Source organism: Rhinolophus ferrumequinum, chromosome 4 (genome assembly GCF_004115265.2).
Source record: "Rhinolophus ferrumequinum isolate MPI-CBG mRhiFer1 chromosome 4, mRhiFer1_v1.p, whole genome shotgun sequence".
In the NCBI taxonomy this organism is placed as follows: Eukaryota; Metazoa; Chordata; class Mammalia; order Chiroptera; family Rhinolophidae; genus Rhinolophus; species Rhinolophus ferrumequinum.
In genome coordinates, this window is record NC_046287.1 from 93,325,221 (window position 1) to 93,343,518 (window position 18,298).

An 18,298-nucleotide genomic window follows, 5' to 3' on the forward strand; every position below is an offset into this window, starting at 1 on the left:
ATAAGCCCCAGTTAAAATTGTCAGCCAGCCGGGTGCATTTAGTATGTTGTGAGATGTTCCAGAAGAAGATGAGGTGACTGTATTTGAATAAATGTAGAGTGTTGTACATGAAAAAATAAGACAGCCCCTGAAAATACGCCCTAATGCATCCTTTGGAGCAAAAATTAATATAAGTCTCAGTCTTATTTCAGGGAAATATGGTATAAGACCAGGTCTTATTTTCAGGGAAACACGGTAGCAGCAGCTGCCAGGAGATGTTATTGCCTCACTTTCTCAGTTGACAAAATGGGACAGACAATATTTGTTGAATCACAGGACAAAATGAAATGCTTCTAAGATTTTAATTTATTAGTGGTTTGGAAAGAAACCACTAACAAACCTAACAGCATTCTCCTTCCCTATCCTGTACCATACGTTTGTCTAGGAAAAAGAAAAAAAAACACACCTGTTTGCTAATTCGTAATACTTAAACCTGAAAGAGTTCTCATCAGATAGCCTTCAGGTATTTAGACCATCCTGAGGCAGGGCCATGGCAGTTCTAAGACCTGTGTGATCTCCCAGGGCATGGGGACTGCAGCTTTGGCTGGGCAGCCTGCCAGTGACCGGTTCTCCTCGGGGCCTCCAGGGCATCTGGGGCAGCCCCACCCGAGCAGCACTCCTCCCTTCCCGCTCCCCACCTAGCTCCCCCCGCCCCCGCGGAAGCCCCTGCTGCCCCCGCAGGTGCCTAGGGCCGGGCAGCAGGGCCACTTTAAGGGGCCGGGGCATGCGCGCCCGCAGGTGCTGGCCCCCAGCCATTAGCGCGGCGGGCGGGACGCGGCTGGGTTGGCGAGCTCCTCCTGTTGGGAGGCTGCCCGGCACCGGGCACGTGGGCAACGGGCCATGGCGGCCTCAATTATCGGCCAGGAGCTGGGCCAAATCTCTGGCCAGGTAAGAGGCGGAGGAGGAGGAAGGGGAGGCAGCTGCGTTTATAACGGCCCGCGGGCCCTGAGTCCGCGGTGGCCCCCGCGACCGCACAGACGGGCGCAGACGGTCCTCGTTCCGGGGACAGCCCGGGAGGGCGGCGGCAGGAAGGGCCACTTCCAGCGGCGCGAGCGAGCGAGTCCTGGGTCCGTGCCCCGAGTTGGGAAGTGTGGACAGGGCTTCTGAGGTTGGCCAGCCCTAGGTCCTGGAGTCCCACTCTGGGCCACTGCCCCCTCGAGGTTGGGGATCCGGCTGAATCCGTCCGGGAAAGGAGCCCAAAGGAGGAAAGTGGACTGAACTCTTTCACAGAGAAACCCTCCTGCAGCCCTGATGCCTGCCAAACTTAAAATCATTTTTCAGGCAGGAAACCATTGGTAGTCACTTAGGAGCAAAAGTCAGTAGGTATTTGGGGCTGGTGGCCGGACAAAATGTGCACAATTTTGAGCTTGAATGTAGGGAAGTATATGCAAGGTAGGAAAGTTTATTTTCAGCGTTCTCTGCACAACTTGGGGTGCTCCTCTCCCATTTGCTTACTGGTGTGGCGTCCCAAAGTGTCCTTGCACGTTCTTCTTCAGCTCACCCCCACATAGGCAGGAGCCCCCGCTCTCCTCACAACACCCTCCCACCTTCCATGGAAATCCAAAGCCCACCGGCCTTTTACAAACACCTTATTTATCACCTTAGCCAGAAGCACAAAATCACTTCTGTAACTTTTAGATAAAAATGAAATGCTATTATTAATCCACTAGGAAAAAAGCATAAAGAAAACCTCACCACCCCAGAAAGCAAGGCAAATGTGTTGGCTTTCTTCTTAGCGAGTTTTTCACATACCTTGATAGACAAACGTGAGAGGGAAAACTTTTGGGCTGTGTGAAGTTTTGTTACTGCTTAGAATGTTCTACATACTTAAATATCCTTGCTTCTTAGGAACAAACTTTCTGAAATGGAATTGTGGCCACTTGGAAGTGGGCCAATTTAATAAGTTTTCTTAATTATTTTAAAAGTGGAGGCACTTTTTAAACTCAAAGGAGAAACAGTATTTTATGGTGCAGAATTAGGCAAAGCTGTCCAAAATGGAACTCCGAATAAAATATCTGATTGTCTCTTAGTAAATAATTATGGCTTTCAACCCCTAAGACAGTCCGAAGCCCGAACTGAACCTTTTGTGTGCAGCTTGCTCAGTGTCTTCAGATAGAGCTGTTTAAGCCCCTTGGCCCCTGGGGAAACTGGAGGCCAACAATTGCCCTGTGGGAACATCAGCCCCTCCAGCTGCTGCTGAGTGTCAGCACTGCTCCGGCTGATAAGAGTGACATAAATAACAACTCACTAAAATGTAAGGGTGATTGGCTTGAAGCCCTTCAGCACCTGCTGTTACTAATTAAGGGCTTAACCTGCCACAGATTGCAAATGGAAATCCAGCGTTTTAAAAATTGTAGAGACTGGAGTGCCCTGGAGTTACTCTGATTTCAGAAATCTAAGTGAGTGGACCAAGAGCATTGGTGATGAGCATATTGCATTATAAAAGCTGTCCACACTTAAAAGATCTCCACCAAGGTGTTAGTGTTTGTCCCTGATTGTTGGAATTGCAGATGGTTTTTACTTTCTCATTAGGCTAAATTTTCCATTTCTCAATTAAAATGTATTGCTTTTATTAAAAAGAAAAAAGGTGCAGTAAGCAATTCAAATAGGAAAAAAAAACTTGTGCCAGAGAAAGTCTAGCGTCTGTTCAAGTTGTGGTGCTTACAGGTTAAAATCTTAGTCATACTCAAAAGCAGTTTCTCTAGAGCAGCGAATATCCTAGGAAATTTTATTCATTTTCCTTTTATTATTCTTATCATTGGCTCCTTCTCATCAAGTGTGTTCACATTACACCATCAACAAGATATTTTTAACTGAATAAATGTTCAGTTTAAGTTGATTAGAAACTTTCAATTAATTAGAATTACCTTGGGATAGTGGGCTAGGACAGTGAGTGTTCTAATTTGAAGCACATTCCAAGTGTGCTAGCACTGATTTTGCAGAGCAAGGGAAGGAAACCTTTGGCAGGAGAGCAAATCAGTTCTTTTCAAAGCTGCTTTATTTCGTGCTCCCTCTGTCCTGGTGCAAAGCACTCTGTAGAACTTTTTAGACTGGCGCATAGAGGACTGGTTAATGGCTACACTTCCTCATCCTTCTGGATCTTTTCCCCACCTTCTCTCAGATTTCCCCTCTCCCCCCATCCAGGACCTGTGTCTTGTTCTGCCCTTTGTTCCACAAGAGCAGCTGAAAGGTTTTGGGCAAATCCGGAACTGAGCCTCTGAGGGGCATACTGCACCCAGAAGCACCAGGACTAGCTGGGGAAGGGCTCGAGTTAGCAGCTGATGTCTGTTACTCAGAACTTACCTTTGCTCCTCAGTGCTTTGTTTCCCAAGCCCTATGACTCAAGTAATGCGGAAAGCAGTTTGATTTAGGGCTGTTTTCGCTGCCTGATGTGGACACGTTTTCCTTTGTAATTCCACCTGTCTCTTTCTGCATTAGGTTGATTTGACATTTTCTGTCCTCCTTGTGCTCAGGTTTGGTATAACTTGAGAAAACATGGCAATAACTACCACCTACAGGGCGTCATACAATCCTTTCTCATGATAACAGCCTTGCGATGTATTGTTCTCTGGGTGAGGATCACATTACTGGAAGCCACTGGTAAGTGGCTGAGCTAGGACAACAGACCCTGGTCTGTGTGTCTTGAAAGCCTTTGTTCTCTTCCCACTGCATCAAGTGTTTAAAAGAGGATCAGTAATAATAGTTTTGGTAGAACTGCAGCTCATATGTTATTCTTCAAGGATTGAAAGCCATACTTTATTACCAGCAGGAATAAAAACAACTCGCATATAAGCCCCATGAAGACAGCGGCCTTGTCTGTCTGTTCACTTTGTAGTCTCAGCATAGCATCTCCCGTGTAGTAGGTGCTCAATAAAAATCTATGGAGATGATAAATAGATGTCAGCCATATTTAAGCAGATGCAAAGTGACAGGCTGTGTTGAAGAAAAAAATAAATCTTTTTAATAGTTGTACAGTTATTCATAGCCAAGGATACCTGGTTTATATGTTATTTTACTGTAATTATTAATAGCACTCCCCTTTCTTTCTCAAAAGTGCCTCAGTTTGGAATGTAAATTCAATGCACATTTATAGGTTGCTTTAGTTAACCTGGTTAATTCAAAAACAAAATTATAATCACTCCTTTTATGACTACTTGTTAATGACTATTTTCACTGCTTGGTGTTTTGTTCACAAGGGAATATACTATATTGGTATAGAAGGTATCCTGTGCTACGATGGAGATTCGCAGTGTGCACCCAGAAACATTGAGGTGACTCAGAGTCCCACATTGCTGCTAACGTGCCATTGGAAATGAGGAATGTTTACAAAATGAAAAGGAAACCCTCTAGAAGGATCCTGATACTCTCTACTGTAGAAATTCTAAATTTCAAAGGTCATTTGCAAGTGTTATGCTGTCTTGTTAGAACATAGGATATTTGAGGGAAGTAGAAGGAAATAGGGTTGCTGACATGGGTTGATATTTGGTTTGAAAGGCCATGCTAAGGAGTTTGAATTTTATCCTCTTCAAAATAAGGTGGGGCAGGTGAGTGAAATTGGGTTATGATAGTGAATTGAGCACACATGTCAATATCCCCATCAACTCCAGGCTCTGGCAGGAGATACTTAAAAAACCTTGCTGATACCTTCAGCAAGTAAATATCCAGGGGGAAGTGGGAGATTCCAAATGAAAAGTCCAAGGACACAGAACAACCAAATGTAGTGTATAGTCCCTAATGGGATCTTGGTTTGAACAAAGTAGCTTTTCTCTGAACATTAAAAAAAAAACAAAAACGGAAAAAACAAAAACATCCACAGGGAAACTTGAAATTAGAAAACAGATGGGATCAAATTGCCAGTAAAACAAAAGTAGAAAAACCAGAGCTTAAAAGCCACAGAGAAGAGAAGAAATGCAGAGGTAAAACAATTCTAGTGATAGTGCAGGCAGAATATTAGCTGAAACAAAAATGAAGTGGGCCAGGGAGTGCTCACCTGTTATGAGTTAGCTGTATGCCAAATTCTTGGGTCAGTTGGGCCCCTGGATTTCTTTAGTTCCAGATCATTCCTACTACAGCCAGGGCCATAGTTCTTTTAACCCCAGGATAAAACCCGGGAACTGCTCTTTCCAAAGAAAATGAGCTTTATGAGCGACCCAGGTCCCTGGTGTCCGTAATTTCCAGACCTCTGTAACTAACAGGATTAAAGGAAAGATAGCTCTGCCCAGGAGGGAAATAAAGGGCTTGGTTTTCAGAGTAAAGCCTGGTTTTTCTGACAAATAGCTATTCCCAACCACTCTGCTTTCCAGCCTCTGCTTCCATTGCCACACCCACTCACACCAAGGTCACAGACATTAGACACAGCTATTCCAGAGACAGATCATTAAGGGGATTAGAAAAAAAGTTTTAAAATTCTAATTTTTATTCTCAGAGAGGATATCATATCCTAAAAATAGCGGGTTATGAAAAATTACCAAACAAATCTTCGAAATGAGCAACTCACATTAAATTTACTGAAATTGTAAAAATCTTTAGAAGGACTGAAAACTGAGCTGGTGATATGAAAAATAAAATTAAGGAAGTCTTTCAGAAGTTGAGACATGAAGGATCAATTTAGGATGTCCAATATCTAATAGAAGACTTCCAAGGAGAGAGAAACAGAGAGAAGGAAATAAATAAATAATAGAAGGAAATTTCCCGAGCCACAGATCCCCTGAGTGCCAAGTAGGGTGAATAAGATCCATACGCAACACATCCTAGAAAACAGCATAAAAAAAAAGCATGAAAAGGAAAGTAAAGCAATTTATTCTTTTTATCAGAAACTGGATGCTAGAACAAAATGGCCCAATAGCTTCAAAGTTCAGAAACAGAAATTTTGACCATTAGAAGTATTTAGCAGGTAACTAGCACTGAATTGTGAACCCTAATGCCACTTAAAGAACAGAAATAAGGGATTTAACTCTCTCAGTATTGTAAGAGCAGCAGGAGGGAAAAGGGAAAATGTGATCAGCTTAACAGAAGGCATGAGAGAAATAAACAAAATTACAGTAAATGGGAAACCTGAATAAATAAATGAAATAAATATGACCATTTCACATTAAGTTGTAAATGTTTCACAGTTAATAATAGCTAATTACATTGAATTAATGATACTAGTTAATGTCATGAATATATTTGATAACTTAAATTCCTATATTGAAAATGAAAAATCTCAGATTGTGAAGAAAAAGTAAAAATTCAAATATATACTATTTACAAAATTCATACAAAATAAAAATTATACAGAAAGGCTCTAAGTAAAGGGATATAAAAAACTAAGTGCTTTATATCAGAAAAAATATAATTTCGGTGAAAAGGATTAAAATGGACAGAGATATGTTTCATAGATGTATAGTTTTTTAATAATTATCAATATATGATACATATATTATTTAATATAAACTATAAACATTGTAGATCATTATATTGTATATATTAAATACTATATATTTATATGTGTATCTGTTATATGTTTATTTGTATAATTATTATGAACCTTTTTGTATCCATAATTATAGAGTCTGTAGTTAGAGAAATAAGTACATTTACAAACCATGATTAGAGACAGAAGATTTTAACACATCTGTCTCACAAACTGAAAGATCAAGTAGACCTAAAATAAACAAGAAATCAATGAACAAGTTTGATCTCAAAGATACATAAGGAATATGTGCCCAACAGAAAATACACATTGTTTTCAAGTATCCACGGAACATTAACAATAACTGACTATGTATTAGGCCACAAACTATCAACAGATTCTACAACGTAGAAGTTGTGGGGTATATCCACTGTTGACGATGCACTGAGGTAAGAAAGGAGCCACTTGTCAATAGCCAAAAAAAAATCCAAAAATAGAAGCACTATCTTCTTAAAAATTCAAAACGTCTTTATATAGATGTTTAATATAATTCTTAGGTTAAAAATGGAAATATTAACTGAAATTACAAACTGGGAAAGTCAACAGAATGCAATATATGTCAAAATCTGTAGGATACAACAGAGGGCCACTTGGACAACTGTGTCATCTAATAGAACTTAATGCAATGTTGAAAATATTCTATATTTTATACTGTCTGATATGGTAGCCCCTTCCAATATGTGGATATTGAGCACTTGACATGTAGCTAGTGTTACTGAACTGAATTTCAAACTTTATTTAATCTTAATTAACATAAATTTAAATGGCCACATGTGGCTACCATATTGGACCACACACTTCTATAGTCTCTAATAAAGCATTGCCAGAAAAAGAAGATAGAAAAAATATAACTATATATTAATCTCTAGTTAGAAAGAAAGCAAGATGAACTCCATGCAAGTAATAAATATTATATACTTTGAAAAACTAGTACATTTGAAAAGATATATGAAATGAATTTTTAAAAATATATGTGAACAAAATTCACTTAAAAGAAGGTAGAAAACTTAAATTTACTAATAATCCTAAGGAACAACAAAAGATAGTAAACCTCACCTCTCTAAATGGCTTCAGGCCCAGATCTCAGACATGTTTTACCTAAACTTCAAAAAGCAGATAGTTTCTATATTCAGGACTCTACTCATAGAATGATACTGGAGCTTTCTATTTCATTCTTCAAGGTTGACGTAACCCTGATACTCAGACCAGATAAGACAGTACACACAGTAAAACAAAATTGACTCTGGTTTCACTTATGAGTATAGATGCAAAAATCTAAAATAAAATGAATAAATTGAATTTGTTACACATTATGTATAAGTTTATCCCTGTAATGCAATGATGGCTTGACAGTAGAAAATCTATTAATGTAATTCATTAAACAGATTAAACACACACACACACACACACACACACACACACACACACGATCATGTTACTTACTGAAAAAGCATTTGGTAAATTTCAACTCCCATTTCTGATTTAAAATTCTTAGCCTCCAAGTACGAAGAGACTTCCTTAATTTGATAAAGGTATTGACCAGAAATCTTCTGTGTCATATTTAGTGGTACAAGCATTGGAAATATTTCCACTGAAGTTAGGAACAAGGCAAGAATGCCCTCTGTCACTTCAGCTAGTCACCATTGTTTTGGATGTTCTAGCCAATGCTTATTAATAAATATTAGGCATGAATTCTGGCAACAGATTAATAAATAAAAGGCATAAATTCTGGCAATCAGGGGCAAAAGAGTTCATTTTGAAGGCAGTATGATTATCTACCTAGGAAATTCAGAAGAATCATAAAACATGGTGGAACTAACTAGAGAGTACCATAAAGAACTTGAATCAAATTCCTTGTGCAGAAATCAATAGCATTTCTCTATGTCAGCTGTAATCAATCTCAAAATGTGAAAGAGAAAAGCTATCTCCTCCATAGTAATTCTAAAATCTTGAAATATCTAGGAATAAATATATGAGGATATATGCAAAATCCATATGAAGAAAACTATAAAATTGAAGGACATAAAAAAAAATCCTGAATTCTCTGAATCATACTTCCTAAATAGGGCCATTTAATGTAGTAATGATATTTCCTAATTAATCTTTAAAATAAATACAACTGCAGTGAAAGCTTTAGCAGGGTTTCTTATGGATCTTGACAAGCTGATGCTAAAATTCTGTTGAGAGAGAAATTGTGGGAAAATATCTAAGAACCAAATTGGAAAAAGCAAGGAGGGAACCATACATTCCATCAAACATAAAATATACTATAAAGAGCTAGAAATTAAACAGCGTGCTCTTAAGCAGGAATAGGGAAATAGATCAATGTATCAAAATGAAGCCCAGAAAAACATATATATGTTAATCACCAAGTAAATCCCAGATGAGATAAAAAACTAATTGCAAAAGTAGCACCATAAAAGTTTTAGAATACACTATCAAAACATATCTTAAACATTTTTTAAAAATTTTTTAATTACAGTGATACACACTACCGTGTTTCCCCAAAAATAAGACCTAGCCGGACCATCAGCTCTAACTCATCTTTTGGATTATATTAAAATAAGAGGTTACATAAAACATTTATAACAGTCTGTTTTAAGCTGACAATTAACTATGAACTCATACTAAGCTCTACATTTTTATTCTGTACACCATTTTATGTTTTTGATGTCACAGTTTACATCTTTTTACCAGTGTTGTCTCCTTTATCCCCCTGTATATTTTTGCCTTATTTGTCATAGATTAAATGACTATAAAGATGTGGGTTTATTTCTGAATTCTCAATTGTGTTCCATTGATCTATGAGTCTGTTATTATGCCAGTACTAGGCTGTTTTGATTACTATACACTGGTAGTATAGTTTGGTATCAGGTAGCATGATATCTCCAACTTAGTTTTTCTTTCTCAAGATTGCAGTGGTATTTGAAGTCTTTTGTGGTTCCATATAAATTTTAGGATTCTAGTTCTGTAAAAAATGCCATTGGCATTTTGATAGGGATTGCACTGAAGCTGTAGATTGCTTTGGGTAGTATGGATATTTTAACAGTGTTAATTCTTCCTATCCATGAGCACAGCATATGCTTCCAATTATTTGTATCTTCTTCAATTTCTTTCTTTAATGTCTTATGGTTTTCCAAGTACATGTCATTTACCACCTTGGTTAAATTTATTCCTAGGTATTTTATTCTTTTTGATGCAGTTGTAAATGGGATTCTTTTCTTAATTTTTCTTTCTGTTCATTATTGGTGTATAAAAATGCAACTGTTTTCTGAATATTAGTTTTGTATCCTGCTACTTTACTGAATTCACTTATTAGTTTTAATGGTTTTTTTGGTGGATTCAATAGGGTTCTCTCTATATAGTATGTTACCTGCAAATAATGACAGTTTTACTCTTTCCTGTGCAATTCAGATGTCTTTTATTTCTTTTATGTGTCTGATTGCTGTGGCTAGGACTTCCAATACTCGGTTGAATACGAGTGGTGAAAGTGGACATCCTTGTCTTGTTCTTCATCTTAAAGAAAAAGCTTTCAGCTTTTCACCATTGAGTGTGATGTTAGCTGTGGGTCTGTCATATATGGCCTTTATTATGTTGAGGAATGTTCTCTCTATCCCCACTTTGCTGAGAGTTTTTATCATGAATGGATGTTGAATTTTGTCAAATGCATTTTCTGAATCTATTGATGTGATCATATTATTTTTATCTTTCATTTTGCTTATGTGGTTCATCATGTTAATTGACTTATGGATATCGAACCAGCCTTTCATCCTGGGACTAAATCCACTTGATCATAGTGTATGATCTTTTTAATGTATTGCTTAATTTGGTTTGCTAATATTTTGTTGAGGATTTTTGTATCTATGTTTATCAGGCATATTGTCCTATACCTTTTTTATTATGTATGTATGTATGTGTGTATTTATTTATTTTTTAGTGTCTTTGTCTGGTTTTGGAATCAGGATAATGCTGGCCTCGGAAAATGAGTTTGGGAGCCTTTCCTCCTCTTCAATTTTTTGGAATAGTTTGAGAAAGATAGGTATTAATTTTTCTTTGAATATTTGGTAAAATTCACCTGTGAAGCTGTCTGGTCCAGGGATTTTGTTTGTTGGGAGCTTTTTGATTACTGATTCAATTTCATTAGGAGTTACCCATCTGTTCAGATTTTCAGTTCCTTCCTGATTTAGCCTTGGAAGGTTGTATGTGTGTAGGAATTTATCCATATCTTCCAGCTTGTCCAATTTGTTGGCATAGAAGTGTTTGTAGTACCTCTTCATAATCCCTGTGGTATCAGTTGTCACTTTTCCTTTCATTTCTGATGTTATTTATTTGGGTCCTCTCTTTTTTTCTTAATGAGTCTAGCTATAGGTTTATCAATTTTGTTCACCTTTTCAAATAACCAGCTCTTGAGTTCATTGATCTGTTGTTTTTTTATACTCTATTTCATTTATTTCTGCTCTGATCTTTATTATGTCCACCTTTTACTCACTTTGTTCTTCTTTTTCTAGTTCCTTTAGGTGTAAGTTTATATTGTTTATTTTCTTATTTCTTGAGGTATTGCTCAAAATTTTCATCTTCATACTGCTTTGACTGTGTCCCATAGATTTTGGGTCATTGTTTTCATTTTCATTTGTCTCAAGGTATCTTTAGATTTCTTCCTTGACCTTGTCGTTAACCCATCCATTGTTTAGTAGCATGTGATTTAGCCTGTATGTGTTTGTATGGTTCCATTTTCTTCTTGTAATTGATTTCTATTTTCATACCATTGTGTTCAGAGGAGATATTTGACATGACTTCAGTCTTTTTAAATTTATTGAGACTTGTTCTATGGCTTAATATGTGGCCTATCCTGGAAAATGCTCCATGTACACTTGAGAAAAATGTATATTATGGTGCTTTGGGGTGAAATGCTCTAAAAATACCAATTAAATCCATATGGTCTAGTGTGTCATTTATGGCTGCTGTTTTCTTATTGATTTTCTGTCTGGATGATCTATCTATTGATATCAATGGGGTATTACAGTCCCCTCATGTGACTATATTACTTTATGTTCGTCAGTATTTGCTTTATATATTTAGGTGCTTCTACTTTGGGTTTGTAGATTTTTGCAAGAGTTATATCCTCTTGTTGGATTGATCATTATGAAATACCCTTCTTTGTCTCGTTATAGCCCTTGTTTTAAAGTCTGTTTTGTCTGATATTAGTGTTGCTACCCCAGCATTTTTTTCATTACCATTTGTGTCAAATATTTTTCCATCCATTTATTTTTAGTCTATGTCTGTCATTCGATCTGAAGTGGGTTTCTTACAGGCAGTGTATGTATAGGTATTGTTTTTTTAATCCAGCCACCCTATGTCTTTTTTTATTAGAACATTTAGTCATTTACATTTAAAGTAATTATTAATAGGTATGTAGTTATTGCGATTTCTTAATTGTTTTTATTGTTCTCTGTTCCTTTCTCATTCTCTTGTATGTTGATCACTTTTTATAGTGTTGCATTTGAATTCCGTTCTCTTTATTTCTTGTATATCTTGTAGATTTTTGGTATGTGGTTACCATGTGCTTCCTACATACCAAACTCTTTATAGCAGTCTATTTTAAGTTGATGGCTGCTTAAGTTTGGACGTTTTAAAGTCAACCTTCTTCACATTTATGTTTGGGTCATTATTTTTTTTTTAACATCTTTTGCATATGTGTGTGTATCCCTTAATATATTGTAATTACATATGATCTTCCTACTTTTGCCTTTTAACCTTTGTACTAGCTTTATAGTTGGTTGATTCGTTGCTTTTATTATGTGTTTGCCTTTGTTATTGAGAACTTTTCCCCTATATTTTCTTACTCATATTTTTTATCTTTTCTTCTTAAAGAAGTCCGTTTAACATAATTTCTTTATTTTTTTTTCTTGTCTAGGAAAAGCGTATCTTTATAACATAAATAGAGATGGCTTTGAAAGCAAGACAAAATCCACCGAAGCTCTAAAGGAAAGAGTTGGTAGATTTATTACTAAATATTAAATATATGTTTGTGACAAAAAAGACCTTGTGACAAGAGACCTCATAATGAAAATTAAGAGCCATAACAGACTAGAAAAAAATAGTTGACTTGCGTCCAGAATATATAAATGCTAACAGAGCAATAGAAACAGAAAGGTAATAAATAGATAAGCATAATAAATAGAATATGCAACAATAGAAATGAAAATTATCCTTAAAATGAAAAGATACTCAACATCAATATTAATTAGAAAAATGAGAATGAAAAGCAAAATTGAAGGTTTTTTTTGCCCACAATATTGGCAAAAATGGGAAAAAAAGTTAATCTTATTAAGGATTTGTGGAAATGGTTACTCATATATACTATTGGTGTAGATGTAAAATTTTGTATCTTTTGGGGAGAACGATTTGGCAATACCTAAGTTGAAAAACAAAAGCAAAACCTTACCTTTCAAACTTATAGTTTTGCTTCTAGGATATATACTTATTTGCACAAAGATATATTTACAAAGGTATTCATCACAGCCTGGAATAACATCAAAATTCTACATTAGGAGAATGACTCGATAAATTATCATGATAAATGAGGACGCTGGATCAAGATGTGACAGATGAACACGTGTTTGCCTTCCACCCCAGATCACAACAAATGAAAGAAAACATTTACTTAAGAGAATAAATCTATAACAGCTGGAAAAATGAGAATGTTCCTAGAAAACCAGAATTTCTGAGGAGTTGTTGAACTGTATTAAGTGAGAAAAGCAATTTACTTTAAAAATATATAGCTTCTCATTCATGCAAAAAGCTGTATATTTGTGTTCTACGTTTGACAAAGAAATTGTCTGAGAAGACATAGACCAAACTGTTGACAGTTGTTGCTTCTAGGTAGGATATGAGTGATGGTTAATAGAAGACTAACTTTTTTCTTTGGCAAAAGAAGGAAGAAAATTAGAAGGCAGATAGAAGTGAGAAGTGCAGAAGGTTTGCTTACTTTGAACTTGCCTAGTTTCTTGCACCTCACGTGTTCTTTCCAGCAGCCCTTGGGAAACCAGGCTGAAGTGGAAGGGAAGCCCCATGGCGGGCCACCCACACCAGCTTCCTGCCCTAGAGAGTTCTGTCTTTGGCAAGCTGCCTTTCTTTTCATACAGGTATTTCTAACTCCTTCACCCACCTCTTTTGACTTCAATTCTGGTCAATTCCCAAATTTGTTTTTTCATGTGAAGCTGTCTATGGCCTGGCATTTCCAACTGTCTGCTTACAATTTCCATTAATTCAAGCATCCCCATTCTTTGGTAGTTTCAGTGGATTGTGTTCAGTAGCTGTAGAGAATAAAACATAGAGAAATAGAATATGAAGATGGAACTCATATTTTTCCTAATTGAATGTGCTTGAAAATATCCCCAAATGGAAATAAAGAAGCTTTTTGGTTCCTTATATTAGGATTTGAGTAGCATGTAATCCTTTCAAATAAAGGACTTTATTTGAGTGTTTCTTAAGATTTGGGAATTTAGATCTTACTCTGTTCTATGGAATGTGTGTTTCATCAAAATAGTTTGGGAGAGTCACCAGTTTGATTCTCTCATAAACAGATTTTCCAGCAGAATAGGTGATTGGGAGACTAGGCCATAGAATCCTATCTATTGTTAATAGGACGAGAAAGAAACTGGCAGGAAAACCACAGTAGAGTGATATTTGTAGGCAAAACTTTTTAAAATAGCATGGCCTTCAAATCCGTTTACTACCCTAGGTACTGAGGATGTGAAATTAATAGTTCCGGCCTTTGAGGTGCTTATAGCTGACCAGTCAGTCCATCTGTATCCTCAGTCACTGTGTTATTTATAATCTTGTTTGGTTCTATCCTCTCATATATGACATTTTCTCTGTGCCCAGATATTAATTATGTGGTACTTCTGTGTTGTTTTTTTTTCCTTCTCTTTCAGGCAAAAATAGACCTCTTATTAGTTGGAGATATCACGGCTCAGTACCTGGCTGATGTTGTACAGAAATTCTTTTACAGTATGGCGGAAGTCACCATAACCATTAGTGACGTGAGGAAGGCGGCGGCTCTTCTGGATGCATGTGCATTCAACATGGTCTTCCTGAAGGTGACTCTACCGACTGCCCAGGAGCTGGAAGCTGTCAAATTAATTAGGTAGACTCCAAACACCTTGACTGTATACCTTTAAACCAGCTTTTATTAGAACCTATTTCTATAAAAATCCTTATAAGATGATACTATTTCTACTTTAATTTTTAAGATGAAGGATTGGGCAGAATCTACATACCTGTTATTTTTATGGCCAGTTTGACATACTAACAATGATCATTTTAACCTAAAAAGTTATAGGTGTGGGTGAGAATGGGAGAATTAATTGTCTGTGGAAGTTTATTTGGTATATAATACTTACCTTAACCCCTCGGGTACTCCCCTTTCCGTAGCTATGTCATTAAAATGGTATATCTTTTCAGAGTTCTGTAATTGTTACGGCAGATGCTAAGGCAGGTGAGTGCTCTTAGCTCCATGTCATGTTAGCTGTGGACTGGAGGTGTCTCTCTCAGGAGATAGCCTAATGTGAAGGAGCTCTGACCTCTCTGGACCCAATGAGTCCTGAGCAACACCATGTCCAGTATTCTGTTTCTCCTGGGAGCTCTGCAGAAGTTCTGCTTCTGGTTGACCCACTCCACTCTAGAGATTTGGAACCTGGCGGTGGGACAGTTAGGTTCTTCTTGCCTGACTACCAAGGATTTTGAGCCATTTAGGATGTTTTTAAACAGGGCTAGGTGAGAACAAATTTGTTCCCCTTCTACAAGAAGACTTAATAGAGAAAGTGTAATTGTAGATAATCTTCCAATATGTAAGGACTTCTCAGAATTATAGAACAGGCCTTCTTCGACTAAAGGAGAAAGTGCAGAGACAAGACTGTGATCCTTGAATCAAAAGGAGCAAGCATATTAGGTTAGGGCAAAAGAAAGTTGGAATGACAAGAAGTCAAAGCCACTTGTTAAAGACAGACAGACAGACAGACAGACAGACAGACATTACTCCTGGGGTTTCTTAGAACAGTTGGCTTTCTGCATTTCTTTTGGCTTTTTACTGGGAATATGAACTCTGCACAAACCAGGTAAACTACATCAAAGTGGATTTCACTCCAAAACATGTAAACTGCCCTCCTTCAAGATATGCCTGTTTTATTATATACCTTAGAAAACCAACAAGCAAACGAAAAACCTCCTATAGTTAGAGTTCCTTGGTTGGGGGCTCATAATATCTCATTTTTGTAGTATTTTTAAATTTTTGTGACGGCTTTATGAGGGAGGCAGAGCAGAGTTTCATAATTCCTACTTGACAGATTGGGAAACTGAGGCTGAGGTGACTTTCTGGAGACCACATAGCTTGTTTTCATACAACCTAGACTAGAACTCTTTTCTTATTCTTTCTGGAAGTCTGTAATTAGTTGGCTTCTATATTGAAGTCCCTTCATTTATACCTCTGAGATTCAGTATATGCCAAACTTAGCATAAACTAAATGTACATACGGTTTTGGAAGAGCCCTGGACGTACCAGTCAGTCAGGCTGATCTCTGTCACATTTCCAGAGTAGGATCCTCGCTCTCTGAGTGTAGTGAAGCCTTTGGATTTGCTCATTACTGAAGCTACGTTTTGAACAGGATACAAATAGAGTTCCATTAAGAAGCGAGCTTTGTGTAGTCACAGTATTAAAAGCTAGGAGGTTAGAGGACAGAACTTTTTGTCCGCTACTCACCTCTGTGGGTTTCCCCATTGCTGCTTTCTTTGCTCTGAATAGCACAGCTTAAGGTTTCTTAGCAGGGAAAGGAAAGTAGATGAAGGTACTAACTGTACAAACTTGCATATGGCTGTTCTACTAGTTTGCTGTAAAAGCATTTGTTTAAAAAGAACCGGGATAATTTGTGGAATACACTTGGGTTTCATTTTCTTGTGTCTTGTTCCGCTGTTCCCAGTACCCCGTGTGGGTCTTGACTAATGGCAGGTACTCAGCGCCTGGAGGTATGACCGAGTGTGTGGGTGGGTGAGTGGGAGAAATGCCTTTCTAGGGCAGATAACGAGTTCAGGCTTTTGTGTTCCTCTCTGAAAAAGGGACAAAGCTTTCTTTGCGGAAGCTTTCATGATGGTTGGTTCAGAGGCTAGAAATAGCTGTGAAATTCCCTTTCTTGTGCCCTCAGAACTGTTATTAGTTTATGATTTATGAATTATTTAAACCCTCGGACGGCATGTTTATATTTTTAGAGCTATAGTTTTTCTTAGGGTAATTAGTCCTATAAACATACTGCCCCATTTATAAGGCATTTAAATCATTACCTTTCCTAAAGCACTGACATTTAATGACTAAACCAAAATAAAAGGTCTTGGTTTAGCTTTTCTTCTGCTGTATTTTAGATTTTCCCCCTTATATCTTCGTTGTTTTGTAATGTCTCAAAATCTGGATAGGTCCAGGAAAATACACGATTGACCTTACTCTCCTCTCTCTGCGTACTTGATGTGCCTTGCCGGTGAATGAGGAACTTACTATAGAGTACCACACTTATTAGGTTGGTGCAAAATAATTGCGGTTTTTGTAGTTATTTTTAACCTTTTCAGCTGCACTTTTGCACCAACCTAATATTTCAAGTATTAGCATACGTGATCATAAATCTATATATAAGATATATAGACTGCTATTGAAAATGAGAATGAAGTATAGCCTGGTAACTATAATATTAGACTTATTTTAGAATAAAATGTAAGCAGTCTCCTTAAAAAGATTCTTAAATTTATTCTTAGAAAAAAAACTATGTTTTCAGCTTGGAGCTAATCTTTGATCAATTTTAATCCTGGCACTTTACAGACTAGCATTTTCAAGAGTTATGGTACATCTCAATTATAGGCTAACATTCCTAATAGTAGTCTCTAATTAGATTTCATTTCATGAATACATTTTTCTTTTTTGTTTTTGAGCCAGATGCACTCAAGCACTACCCAATGGTAAAATATTTTAAGATTGTCCTAAGATTCATATGGTTTGCTTCAGAATTCCAGGGATATTTGACTCTTGGCTTAGATCAGTTCTCAGAATTGAGCCACCTGTAAAGAGCAGACACTTGATACTTCAGACTTTACCTTCCAAAGGCAGGTAGGGAAAATTAAAACATGTTTCAAACTCATCAACATTGTTTGGATCCTGTCTGAAGTTGCAATTTTCCATTCCATGAACTGTCTCTCCTGTTCTTAAACTTCTGTGATTCTCATAAGCTCAGAGCAGTTCAGCAATAGGAAAGGAATGCAAAATGTGGTTCCATCTGCTCGGTCTGCAAAACAAGTTTGGCTCTGACTTCACTTTTCCCCATGTAGTGTCACTTATTCGATTGGTTAACTTACTAGTTCACTAAGAAAATTCAATCTTGTGAGCCACAGGGATCCAACAAGTTGTTATGGCCCTGATTCTAAAATTTCCTGGACTTGACATGCAACTCAGCAAATCTTATTAGCCAGTTTGCATGACCTAGTGCCCTGAACACTTGACAATATACACAACAACAACCAAACATCTAAGTAGTTTTACTGAAAACATTAGTCTGTAAATTGATGGTGGGTATAAATAGGAACTGAGGACAAATCTAGATCTTTATACTTTCTAGCATCATGCTGTATGGTGACCCTGACTTAGGAGGTTCGCAGCAGGCGCTTTTCCGAGGAGCAGCATACGCAGTTGGGGCAGGGCTCGCCCACCTTCGCTTTGACCAGAATAAACTCAGAACTTGACCATATTTTATTGCAGGTGCCTTATTAGTA

At 37.3% G+C, this 18,298-nt stretch overlaps 1 protein-coding gene across 3 annotated transcripts in view; it reads left to right on the plus strand.

Moving 5' to 3' along the window:
* The first annotated feature begins 789 nt into the window (after positions 1–789).
* SOHLH2 (spermatogenesis and oogenesis specific basic helix-loop-helix 2) overlaps positions 790–18,298 on the plus strand; it is a 49,158-nt gene continuing 31,649 nt past the window's right edge. For all 3 annotated transcript variants that reach the window (XM_033103736.1, XM_033103738.1, XM_033103737.1), the window contains exons 1-2: positions 790–927; positions 14,431–14,642. In XM_033103736.1, coding sequence (XP_032959627.1) covers positions 880–927; positions 14,431–14,642 — 260 coding nt within the window. In that variant the 5' untranslated portion in view covers positions 790–879. The remainder of the gene's footprint in view (positions 928–14,430; positions 14,643–18,298) is intronic.